This window comes from Mus caroli, chromosome 19, assembly GCF_900094665.2.
Source record: "Mus caroli chromosome 19, CAROLI_EIJ_v1.1, whole genome shotgun sequence".
In the NCBI taxonomy this organism is placed as follows: domain Eukaryota; kingdom Metazoa; phylum Chordata; class Mammalia; order Rodentia; family Muridae; genus Mus; species Mus caroli.
This window is the reverse complement of record NC_034588.1, coordinates 37,823,358-37,836,408: the sequence shown is the minus strand read 5'-3', so window position 1 is coordinate 37,836,408 and position 13,051 is coordinate 37,823,358. Positions and strand designations below refer to the sequence as shown.

The window sequence follows — 13,051 nt, the reverse complement described above, 5'->3', positions numbered from 1 at the left end:
TTGTGAGTGGTTAAAATTAAAAAGGCATTTATAGACTAAATAAACCTTAGTTGACCAAATCCTTGCTGCTGTGGTGGTCACCCATTGGCTGGGTTTGCTCCCTTCATGCTACTGAAAGGTCTGTCTTTACCTCTTTTCTTGCCCTCTTTCAGGAGGCCTTGAGGAGACTGAGGAGACATCTGCAAAGTGGCCAAACGATACAGCCTCTAACGCCAGCATCCAGGCACCAAGAAAGGGTAATGTATGTGAGGCCATACCAGGCCTCCGAGGATCTTTATTTTATTTTTCTTTTAAAATGCGGCAAATTTTGGTAAATAACCTAAACTCTTTAACCATTTCCAAGTGTAGTGTCTAGTGGTGTTAGGTGCATTGACAACGTAGTGTGACCTTCTCCATCTTGATCAGAATTTTAGCATCACTCCCAAAGGAGACCCGGTTGATATCACCAGACCCCAGATCCCAGTTTTGGGTGTCTTCTGGAAACTCCTTTGTCAGCAGCTGGACTGGGCATGCACACAGACAGCCATGGCCATGTGGAAGTGCTTCCTCCGGTGGACTGTGGGGTGGTTGGATGGGGGTACTTGCTGTGTCTGAGAGATTGGGTATGGAAAGCTGTCTTGCTTCCTGCAGGGGGCATGGAAGGTTGTCTTGCTGGGATAGGGGTATGGAAAGCTATCTTACTACAGGGGTGGGAGGTATGGAAATGCAGGGTTTATTGGTTGGAGATTGCTAGAAAATTCTGTCCTCTGTGGTTTGGCTTTTCTCTCTGGTTACTTGGCTTGTGAGTTGAAGGCCTGAGAAGAGAGATGGCAAGACTGATGTGTTTCAGAGAAGAGGAGCATCCATAAGGCATGAAAGGACAGTAGATCTGGGGTAATGGCTGTTAGCCAATGTAGACCAGAGTCTGCTCAGGGAGGGATAATGGAGACAGGTGGCTGCTGTGGCCAGTCTATCTAGAAATAGCCCCATGACCTCTCTACATGTGAAGGTTCAGAGGCCCAAGGGCCAGCAGTCCTATGAGTTCTGGTGGCATCTGGACATTTGTCAATCTTGGAGATACATTTCTGCTCAGGGCAGTGTTGGAGTTAACTGGAGAACAAAGGAGTAATTTTTTAAATTCTAGAATCCTGTGTTTTAAGGATACCTCTGTAGGGATGAAATAGAAATCATTACTTGTTATAGTTTATGATGTTGCTTCAATATTATTTTCTCCTACACATGTGAATATTTAAAACTCCATATACATTCACACAAATGTACGAATGGCTTGATACCACCATGTGTTATTCTTTAGTGCTTCCCCTTCCCCCTTATTTTGGCTGCCTCCCCCAGCCCCACAATCACCTTTCTCTTCTTCCCAGATAATAACATTTCTCCACTTCCCTATATGTTTTCCTACATGCATTTGTGTTGGCATAGAAGGACTGTACACACATAAGCATGCACATCAACATGCATGCATGCATAGGTTTTGCTATTATTCTTTTTAATGAAATCATAGCATGATTTTTAAAGACTTATTTTTATTTTTAACTATGTGTATCCATGTGTGTCTCTATGTGGGTATGTATCTATGGGTAGGTGTCCACAAAGAGCACTGAGTCTTCGGGAGCTGAGAAGAGGGATGACAAGGCATGGGGAGCTATGCATCTCAGAGAAGGAGAGGGTCCAGGAGGCAAGCAAAGACCGCAGATTGGGGTAGGGCGTGAGAGGTCATGCAAACTAGAACTGTGGACAATTACAAGCAGCCTGACCTGACCTGGGTGCTAGGAACCAAACTCGTGTCCCTTGCAAGAGCAGCATTCTTAACCACTGAACCTATCTCTCCAGCCCCATTTAGCATGTTTTTAATAGATGTTGCAATATTGAGTGTCTGCAGGAATAACAGTACATGTTTCCATAGTAACTTACGAGGGTTATCCCTTTCCCCAGAGCCTCACTAGTACCAGGTATTTTTAACCAATAAGCAATAGCTTATTATTCCTTAGTTTGTGTTCCTTCTTGATTGCTGGTGGCTGTGACCATCTTTTCCTGTGTTTGATAATGATCTGGGTGTGCACATTGATATTCACCTCTTTGTATCCTTTGCTTAGTTCCCTGTTGGGGTGCTGATAACCTTCTTCAAGTTGCCTTATTTTACAGAGCAGCAGATTTATCCCCTTCCCCACCGTGCTGCTGGAGGAGCCTGCATCTTGTAGCTGGGACCATGAACAGACAGTCCCTTTAGAATCTTCTCCTTTCTTTTCTTCTTCTTCACCCCACCCCCACCCCCAGCCCCTGGGCTGTAGTTCAGCTGTATTCAGAATATTTCCATAGCTTTCTCGAAGCCCTTGCTTTGGTTCCCAGCACCATATAAACTAGGTGTCAAGGTGCAGACCTGTAATCCCAGAAGCGGGCATGCAGAGGCAAGAGGATCAGAAGTTCAAGGTCATCTTCAGCTAAACAATAAATTTGAGGCTGGTCTGAACTACACAAGATCCTGCCTCAAAAAAAAAATCAAAACAAACAAATATATATACTTTTCTTCTTTTGCTTATTTGATAGTTATTAACAATATCTGTATTAATTCTTTGAAAACTTTGTATGTTTTTGATCATTTCCCCCTCTTCCCCAACTCCGCCTAGATCCACACCTCTCTCCACACCACCCAACCAACTTCATGTTCTCTCTCTTTCTCTCTCTCAGACCTATTGAGTTCAGTGTGTTGCCCAATTATTCTTGGGTGTGGGGCTTGTCCTGGATCACGGTTCACCCCGGATCACCCTTAAAGAAAACAGACTCCTTCCCAAGCAGCTATCAAATGCCAGTAGTTTCTCGACTGGGAGTGGGACTCTGTGTTCCACCCCACATACTGGGGTTTTGTCTGGTCTGAGCTCATGCAGGTCTCATGTGTGCTGTCGCAATCACTGTGAGTTCGTATATGCCTCTGCCCTGTTGTGTCCGGAAGACACTGTTCTCTTATGGTAATCCATCGGCTCAGGCTCCTGAAATCCTTCTATTCTCTCTCCCACAATATTCCGAGAGCCTTGGAGTAGGGAGTTGGGGAGGGGAGTGTCCTATGGATGCCCCATTTAGGGCTGAGCATGCAGAAGTCTTTTATTCTCTGTACATTGACCAGCTGTGGGTCTCTGTGTTAACCGCAAGAAGTTTCTCTGATTCAGCTTGAGAGATGGACTAATCTACGAATATAGCAGTGGCTCATTAGGAGTTATTTTAATACTATGGCCTTAAAGCAGAATAATGTTAGTAGATTCTTCCCTAGAGCATATTGTTCTATCTACCCATAAGTCTTTCGTCCCGATAACGGTGCCAGGTCTGGGTTCCTATTCATGGAATTGGTCTTACATCCAACCAGAAAGTGATTGGTTACTTCTATAATATTCATGCCACGGTTGCACTGGTGGGCCTGTTTTTGTTTATTATAGATGACAAGGTTCACATCTGGCTAAGAAACACTATGGATTGCTTTTCTCCCCCGGTAGCTTGCGTAGCACCTTACAGCATCATGAAAGCCTGCCTGTAAGGATGCAGCTTTCAGGTCAGTACCTGCTTCGTTTACCCATGTTTTCTGTTGCCAGCCTATGGTGCTTCCAGCTTCAGAGGCTCTTCATTTGGCTGCAGACGAACACGATGGGAAAGATGGATCACACTGTGTGGAGCAGCAGCTGGAGAGAGTTGTCACAACGCCGAAATGGCATAGGTGCCATGTTGACTTTTCTCTTCCACATTTATGTGATTTCCTGCTGCCTGAAAACCATCCTTGAAGTTGACTTTTAGACAATGACATGTCATGATTCTGTGGAGTGACTGGGTTCACTCAGTGCAGTGGCTCTCCCACTAATGTCAGCAAGGATCACCCACTCGACTGCATCCTAGCAGCTAGCTTGGGCTGGGTGGTTCATGCGTCCTAGCAGCTAGCTTGGGCTGGATGGTTCATGCATCCTAGCAGCTAGCTTGGGCTGGATGGTTCATGCATCCTAGCAGCTAGCTTGGGCTGGATGGTTCAGAACAGCTTAGTTGCCCTCTCCTCTTCAATGATCCAAGTCTACAGCAAGGTGGCTGGCTTATTAAAAAAGCAGAAAGCATAGGGACTGCACGAGAGCCCCAATGATAACTACTTCTGCCACATTTAATCAAGTCAAATGTCAGAGTTCAAGGAGAGAGAGGTGGACTCCACTGAATGCTAGCATTGGCATGTGCTCACAGAGACCAGCGGACTTGCTGGTCCACATAGGATACTATCATTATTTCTCATGTGTTCATCAGGAATAGATAATATTCCTGATGTATTTGCATTCACTAGTTTGCAGGGCATAAAAATCACCCAATCAAATAAGCCAGGAGAATCAGAAACACTTGGGTTTGAACCCTAGCTCAACCTTTTAGTAGCTACAATATCGGTCACTTTCTCTAAGTCTTCATTTGAAGCTTGGAGAGAATTAGACATATTCATATGAAGTGCAAACATTAAACATGATTAAGTGTAGCTTGGCTTTCCATCTTTTGTTTTGCTTTGGAGACAGGTTCTCAAAGTGACACTGACTTCAAGATCTTCCTGCCTCTGCGTCCCCAAGTGCTGGGATCACAGGCGCACGCCACCGGCTCCAGCATCCCTCCACTTTTTTCTTCCCACCTTCCCCTCTAGGAACGATATTAGCAGCACTAAGAATGTATCATCTACCCCTGGACTGAGCTTCCACAGCTGTTCCACAGCTGCACGGAGGACAGGAAGGAATAAGCCTCCTGCAGCCCATTAAAATTCTGCCTCTAGTTGGGCTGCACATGGAATTGGCTCGGCAGCAGATGTTGGAGTTTTTTAAGCAGGATGAAGATAACACTTTCCCCTTTCCACCCACACCTCTGAAGCCTGCTAGGCCCACAGAACTGCCCCTTGGATGACTCTGGCTTGTCCGAAGAGGTCAATGAGTGTAGAGGCTAAGTCCTTCTCTCCACTCTACACCACAGCCACAGTCTTTAATCTGGGGGGATGAGCAAGACCCCCAAGGTGAAGTCAAGGCAGGCTGTTCCAGTCTGTCCCTTCCTCCTCCCCACTCCATCCCTCTAGGACACTGCTGGATGCCTGCCTGGGGGGCACATCTTGTTTTTATTTGAACTGAAGATATGAAACACCGACCTTAGATTTCTCTTTAATTGCAGCCTGACTGTTTCCCACAAATCCAGAATGAGACAGGCTGAGCAGAAAGGGGGATTTGAGGCAGTTCTTGGTTAGTTTTAGCAGCGGTTGGTTTCCTAACACTATGTATCTCCACCCCTTCAGTCCTGAAGGTAGGGTTTTGTGCCTGCAGCCTTGGGCTGGATTCTAGACTGTTCCCTCAACATTCCAATGAAGCCTTGATCAGAGCAGCCTGTTCCTGGGAGCTGAGAGCCCAGCATACCCTTGGGTCTGTAATGCTATTAGTAAGTGTGTAGCTGCCACAGGGTACATCTTGGGCAAGCTAAGCAGAGTCTCATGTCTAGAACCATATTTGTAAAAGAACACGGCCCTTTTCCTTTTCCAGACCAAGCTATGACGCTTTTGTCCCAAAATGAAGAGTGGAAACTGTTTGCAACCCAAAGCAAGGATCCCACAGACAAAATGCCACCCCATACTCAATGACAATCTGTGAGTGTCATTGTCTGTATGTCCAGGTATAACCACAGAGCCTGACTACCCTCGGGCTCCCACTTTAACCATTTTAATTTGTTTCAACTGAAGACAGTTCCTGCAGGCTCTTGCACAGCCTTTGCTAACCACCAGTGATTGACAGTCTCCGCTTGGTTCCATGCTTGTCCCACAGATACGCTTCAGGAAGCAGTCAGGCCCGGGGGGCAGTTTGTGCATAACTATATGGAGAGTAAATGGCTGTAACTATCTTGAGCATTTATCATAAGTTCACTGCCCCTAAAACTCTTAATCTCGGCCCTTGAGCTTTATCAATGATTCCCAAACTCCACTGAGTTTTGGCCTCGATAGGAGCTCGCAAAACTGCAGGTGCCTGGACTCCAGGCCTGTTGGGTTGCAGTTTCAGTGCAAGAGCAGATAGCTGTAGTTTTTCATGGCTTTCTCAGTGTTTTTAGGGTGTACCCGGGTTTGAGAGCCATTGCATAGGACAATTTACAGCTCCCTTTGGAGCAAGGGACTGCTCTTGGGTCTTTTGAAAATGGTCATCAAGATGTGACTCTGGCTGCTGCCTGTTGGGGTGAGAGTTTTGCAGATATCTGGGCATTCAGGGTGCTTATTTCTGGAGTATGAGTTACAACTTGCCTAATGTAAAAATTACAGCTCTTTTGCTTGAGCAGTCTGATCAGTTGTATTTCTGTTTATGGCATGGCTGTGCCTTCAGCTGAAAATGAAATATTGAATAGCAATGGCCGATTCACTTTCAGAGAGGACATGTTACTCCCAGAGCAGGGAATTTAAAATGGCCTGTATCCCCAACACCACCACCCTATTCCACCCCCAGCGTGTTAAATCCTTTCAGATGCCCCCAAGCTCCTCTTGAAATGCAGAGCTCTTGGCCGTAATAAATAATTACATCCTTCTATTTGGACTCAGGTTCCAGATAGTAGTAATCCAAGAAAATCCAATAATGACAGTTGCATTAAGACCCCTCTTCCAGGCTAAGCAGAACATCTGTTTAGACATATTTTTAATCGGCAAATGCTTCCTGTGTTGAGTCCTCGGCAAATTAAATTTCTCACTGGACCGAAGGGGAAGCTGTCATTCAATAAGCCATCTCTGGAAATTACACCCCAGTCTGTTTCCAGGTGCACTTAAGATTTTCCCATGCTGACTTGGCCACATAAAACCGGCCCTTACAATGCTAGGTCACGTGTCCATATAGCACAGCTTGTCCAGGCAACATGGGATGTCTCAGTGCTTGTCCCTTGAATGGAGAAGGAATTTTTTTTTTTTTTTTTTTGCCCATTCTCCAAAGGAGAATTGGCAGCAGAGGAAAATTAAGAGACTTGTTGAAAACCATATGGGATATGAATAACAAACTTGCACTTGCTACATCTCTGCCTGTGATTACTTAAGACAGGATGAGTCTCAGGATGTGAACATTAAGGGCTTCGCTGCTGCCAACCTTTTGGAGAGGTTTCCGCCACAGAACTGTTTGGACCATTGGGCTGTTTATTTTTAGACTAGCTTGTCTGTTTGTTAGTTCATTCATTCAAAATACAAAAATATCGAATGCTGCTACCCTCTAGGCCCTGTGCAGGCATTGAGAACAGAACTATTAACGAAGATGCCTGCCTCAGTTCTTGCTCTCCATGGGGCTTCTGGTCGGCTAGTCCATTTGAAATCTTGAACCAATGAGTTCTATGGCTGGGTAGCAACAATATGCAAGGGGCTGTGTAAACAGGCTGGGTGAACTATGTGAAGTGGAGCAGGGTCCTAACAATGGACCTGCAGCCTGACTGTGGGATGGGGTGCTCCCAACTCCAGTGGGGTGTAGCCAGGTAGAAGATGGTCCACTCTTGCCACATCCAAATCTCCCCTAAAACACACTAGAGCCCAGATATAGTGACACATGCCTATAATCCCACCACTCAGGAGGCAGAGGCAGGAAGGCTGATACAAGCTCAAGGTAAAATTGGGTTTAGAGAAAGGCCCTGTCTTAGAAAAAAAAATTGTTATGTGAAATCTCTGGATTTTTCAAGAGTTGGCTTCCAAAGCGAGATTTTTTTTTTTTTTTTTTTTTTTTTTGTAAAAACACAGTATGTGCCAAAAGTGTCCAGGCCAAATAAAACACATCTGTGGGTTGGGCTGATCCCAAGACTGCAAGTGTATGACTTCTGTTCTAGAAATTCGAGCAGCAAAAGAGTTCAGCCTTAAAATGTATTCTATAGCAACTTTTTAGGTGCAGAAATAGCACCAGGGAGCTTCTAGGAAGCCATAGGCAAACCTGTGCGTACAGCGTTCCATCGACCATGGATGGAGGTCAAAGGGAAGACAGGTGAGAGGGCCAATGAGAAGAGACCAGGGTTTACCCCAGGCTTCCGATGGTAAAGAGACTATTCAGGCACAATGAAACCAGGCTAGAACTTAGGGGTCAGAGCTGCTGTGCTAACACCAATGGAATGCCAATGTAGACATGGGAGATGTGCCCTTCATGCCACGGGAACCAGGAAGTGGTCAGTAAACTCCCACATAAAACAGACATCCTCCAAGGGCTCAGAGAGTAGAATACAGCCTTGCTTGTCTGCCCCAGGCTCGGACAGGAGCATGAATAACTTCTGCAAGAGTTTCAGTCACAAAGTCTGTCCCTCATGCAGATGTGAATCTCCAGCCTTCCTGCATAGGGAGCGCGCAATTCAGAAACTGATGTGAAAAGCTCACCCGAGACCCATAGAAGAAGTCTCCAAACCTGTTTACATATGGCCAACACTAGATGGACTCAGTAAGGTTTTAATGTATATGTGTAAGACAACAGTAATTCTAGGATTAGCAAATGTGGAAGGGAATCCAGGACACTAGGACTTGGAGGGAATAAGGGAGGAGCAGAGACCATGTGAATCTAGTACTCATGTATTAGATTCCCAGAAAATTCTAAATTAAAAAAAAATGGCTAGGCTAGAAAGAGTCCTAAAACACCAGAAACACAGGAAGTTAATCAATGAAGGAAAAGTCAGACGTCAACAAATTAGAGAATTCACTCCAATAACATAGCAGTCAGAGGGAATTTTAATAAGCATGACTAAAATAAGGAGCAAGCCAAAGGAAGAATTTAAAACAAAGGGAGAAAGAGTATTGTTAAAGGAAAGATATGTTTGAGGATCTTCTGGTTAGGTCTTGAGTAGATGGTTAGCTACGCCACTGAAGCAGGTGTAAGATAAATGGTGTGGTGAACACAGCTGAAGAGAGAATATGTGAAGTGGAAAGCAGGTCCCAGAACACCATGCAAGTCTAAGCACTCAGATGTAACTGAGGGCTTTCCCATCTGTTCCCAAGTTCCCAAAATAATGACTCTGAGACTTACAATGTATGACTAATTGCCTAAGCCATCAGCTTGGGTTTGCTCTCTGACTAGCTTGTAACTTAATTAACCTGTTTATTCTGAGTCCTGCCATGTGGCTAGTTACCTCTCCCCAGGTTCACACAATTTTCTGCATCAGCATTTGGGGGTGAATCTCCTCCCTGGCTCTATCACAGGAACCTCTCTCCCTGCTGGAACTCCCACCTCCTATTTCCTGCCTAAGCTAATATGCCAACAGCTTTTCTGTAGATAGGTGCTGCTTCCCTACACTACTAAAAGATTCTCCCTACACTCAAAGAAAGACACAAAATAGGAAGACACACACAAAAAAATAGGTATAGGGAGATGGAGGTTTGAATGATCATGTCCGATGGGTAATCAGAAGGAATTCTAGAATATCAGAGTATTTACAGATAAAGACTGAGAAATTGTCTTATCCTCATGAAATAACAATTAAAGTCATTAAAGAATGTGATTCCAGGCCGGAAAAGGTGTAGGTGCCCAAGAATAGGAAATGGATGGATCAGAAGGCATCTGTCTCCCAAACACGGAGCGGAGCGCTGCTAACAGAAGCTAACTGGAAATTCTAAAGCATGGAAACAGCAACATGAAACCATGGAGTCTGGAGTGTCAGTCTGGGGTCTGTCTGTCTGTCTGTCTGTCTGTCTCGGCAATGAAGATACACTGGCTGGGAAGGACAAAGTGAAGTCCCGAATGAGGGTCCTCAGTCTGTGGTTCCCTTTGGGATGTCAGAGCACCATTGCCCACCAGTTAGTGCTACAGTTCTTTTAGGCAAAAGTCTTCTACCATCTCAAATGGGGCAGCTCTCTGAGAGGATCTTAGCTCATTTGTGTTTCTTTATTGGGGGTGGGTCTGAATGCATACACTTTACTCTGGGTAAACCAAAGATCCTGTAATTTTTGGGCAGGGTGTGAGGCTATCCAGGAAGGGAAGCCTGAGGTGCCTCATTAGCATGGAGAAGTGCGGATTGTCTGTGACCACCTGGTTGGGAGTCTCTTGATTATGTGCTCCTGAGTCAGGCATGGAAACAGGGAGTTAGCTCTACTCCTATGGTCTCAGGTTCTGAGATTCCCAGAGTTTGCGCATGCTCCACCTCACCAGCCCCATGCTCGTTCCTCTGATGGCACGGTCTACATGCCCTACGCTGGAGTTGTCTCAAGAGTCTCATTTCTCAGAATAAAACTTGGGACTCTGTTTTTTTTCAGACCGATCTTCTAGTCCACGAATTCTTTATTCATCATTCAATTCTGTATGATTATTGAAACTGAAAATCAATGTTAATGAACAGGGAAGAGTCAAGGGAAACAATCTGCTTTTAATTAAAAGCAAGAAAGAGATGGAAAGAAAGACAAAAAGGAAAATCCAAGTGAGAGGAGGAGATCCACTTAGGTGGATCAATGACAGGAAAAAGAGATAGATGTTTGGTATTGAGAAGAGATGAACCCCAAGGCCTACTTAAACTTACATGCAGTGTAAGAATGGCTCTGGGCTGGAGAGATGGCTCAGTAGTCACAAGTGCTTCCTGCTTTCCCAGAAGACCCTCCAGTTCCTAACAACCATGTCAGGTGGCTCATAACTGCTTGTAAGTGCACGTCGGGAGATCTAATGTTCTCTCTATCTGGTCTCTGTTGGCTCCCATATGTACATCTGGAATGCACTCATTCACTCACATATACATAAATAAAAAATAAACCTCAACATATGTATAGGGGCCAGAGAGATGGTGCATGCCTCTTGATCTGAAATTCTGAATTTCATTTCTGACACCTATGTAGTGGGAAGAAATCAACTCCAGCAAGTGTTCCTCTGACCTTCACCCGCATGCCATGTCATGCATCCCCACACTACACGTGTGCACACCCACAGATAAACAAGTACATGTAAAAGAAGAAAATTTACTAATATGAAATATTTTTCTTTTTGGCCTGCTGATATACTCGTATACATGTATAGTCAAATGTTAAGAAGCTTTGTAATCCAAATCCAGTCTTACTCGGTTGTGTGTATAATTCTCACTCTTTGCTGGTGAGGACAAGACGTGTTGCAGTTGCTCTGGGAGACAGCCTTGTAGTTCCTAAAAGGGTTAAACGGTGCCATGTGATCCAGCATTCCACACCCAGCGCATGCTCGGCAGAAGCGCATGTGTACGTGAGTGTTCATAGCAGTATAATTTATAACAACCCCAAAGTTGGGATGACTCAGTGTTTAACCAAGGAATGGGTAAGCTAACTGTGGTTTAACCCTACAGCAGAATACTACTGAGCCACAAAATAGGATGAAGAGCCAACTCATGCTGGAACTGTGGATGAGCCTTGAAAATTAGCCAAGTAAAAGGGGCAGAGGCAGAGGTTGCTGTGGCCTGACCTCGCTCATGTGGAGAACAGGCAGAGCCACAGAAACCCAGCAGACCTCGGGCTGGCAAGGCAGAGGGAGAAACCGGAAATGACTGTTTATGGGGTCAGGGTTTCCTCCTGCAGTGTTGACAAGCTCATACAATTAGACAGCGCTGATGGCCGCACACCTGATACATAGGCTGACACCCATGGAATTGCAAGCTATGAAAGCAAATGCTATGGTTGTGAATAAGATCTCTTTTTTAAGGAGAGAAAGAGAAAAGAAACATACAAATAAAGAGAGGCGGGAATAGCTAAATAAAGGAAAGTTAAAAAGTGAATTTTCAAAAGCTGGATTTTTTTTCCTCCTGGAGGGAGGGGGTTGTAAAAACTGGACAGGAGGCTCTCTAAGGAAGAGTAAGGAGGAGTGTTAAACAAGCACACCGGATGACTCTGTGGAGGTCCAGCGTGGTCTGGATTCAGTCAGGGAATCCCAGTTTAAACATTCTCCTCTGTCCATCCTCACAATTTTCAAGGTCATTTTTGGACTTAGAACCTTTTTTTAATATTAAAAAATTAATTATATGTATATGTGTGCAGATGGGGTAGGTGGGTGGGTGAGTGGAGTGGAGTGGGTGGATGCATGTGAGTGTAGTGCCCATGGAGGGCAGAAGAGGGCGTTGGTTCCCTGGAGCCACTTGATCTTAGCCAGTTTATCTAAAATAAACAGCTACTGAATATTATCTACCAGGTTCTCAAAAACCTTGGTGGGTAAAATGTTCCCTTAGAACACAGGTTTACCCACCCCTGTGTCGGTCCACCATCAATGCAGTTTTAAGCTTAAGCATAACTGGCAGATAACTGACACTTTGACTGTCTTGCAGATGGCAAGGATGTCACCACATTTCTGCCTGACCCTGGGACCTCAAACACCACTGCTAAGACCTTCTCTGCTCGGGTTCGAAGAGCTACAACCTCAAGGACAGAGCGGATTTGGCCTGGAGGGGTCATTCCTTATGTCATTGGAGGAAACTTTACTGGTCAGTAGCCCTAGATGTGACCCCTTTGGAGTCAGTGTTTGGGCTGTCAGGCTTGAGAAGGGACTCTGTGGGAGTGTGTGGGTGCCAGGCCCACAGCAGTCCCTCGAGCTAAGGCTTTCTTGGGCCGGTGTAGCCTGACACCAGGGCCTCTGTTGGGGTTGTGTCTGCAGAGGTCACCCTATTCTGAAGGCTTGGTGAGGAGCAGGGAGTCTCATCAGGTCAGCCTTAAAAGGCTTAAACAATGAGTAGGAGGAAAGCAAGTGTGGAGCTGTCCATGGTGGCTTCTGGCCTCTGTCCCTTGGAAAAGTGCCCCACACGGTAACCAGAGGCTACACATAGGTATCACACAATGTGGCATGACTCTGCATCCTGTCTCCACTCCGGACAAATCATTTAAAGTGTATGTCTGTAGTTCCCTGTTCTTTAAATAAGACTGGTAGCTGGGCATGGTGGTGCACACCTTTAATTCCAGGGCTCTGGAGGCAGAGGCAGGTGGATCTTTGTGAGTTCAAGTTCAGTCTGATCTACAAAATGAGTCCAGGACAGTCAGGGCTACACAGAGAAACCCTGTCTTTAAAAACCAAACCAAACAAACCAAAACGAATAGAGAGAAAGAAAGAAAGAAAGAAAGAAAGAAAGAAAGAAAGAAAGAAAGAAAGAAAGAAAGAAAGAAAGA

The 13,051-nt window shown here is 45.2% G+C and overlaps 1 protein-coding gene across 1 annotated transcript in view; it reads left to right on the top strand.

The window, feature by feature from the left end:
- The window catches only part of Tll2 (tolloid like 2), a 121,855-nt gene that overhangs the window by 50,455 nt on the left and 58,349 nt on the right, over nt 1-13,051 (top strand). The window contains exons 3-4 of the mRNA XM_021152072.2: nt 153-236; nt 12,220-12,375. Of these exons, the coding sequence (XP_021007731.1) occupies nt 153-236; nt 12,220-12,375 (240 nt within the window). The remainder of the gene's footprint in view (nt 1-152; nt 237-12,219; nt 12,376-13,051) is intronic.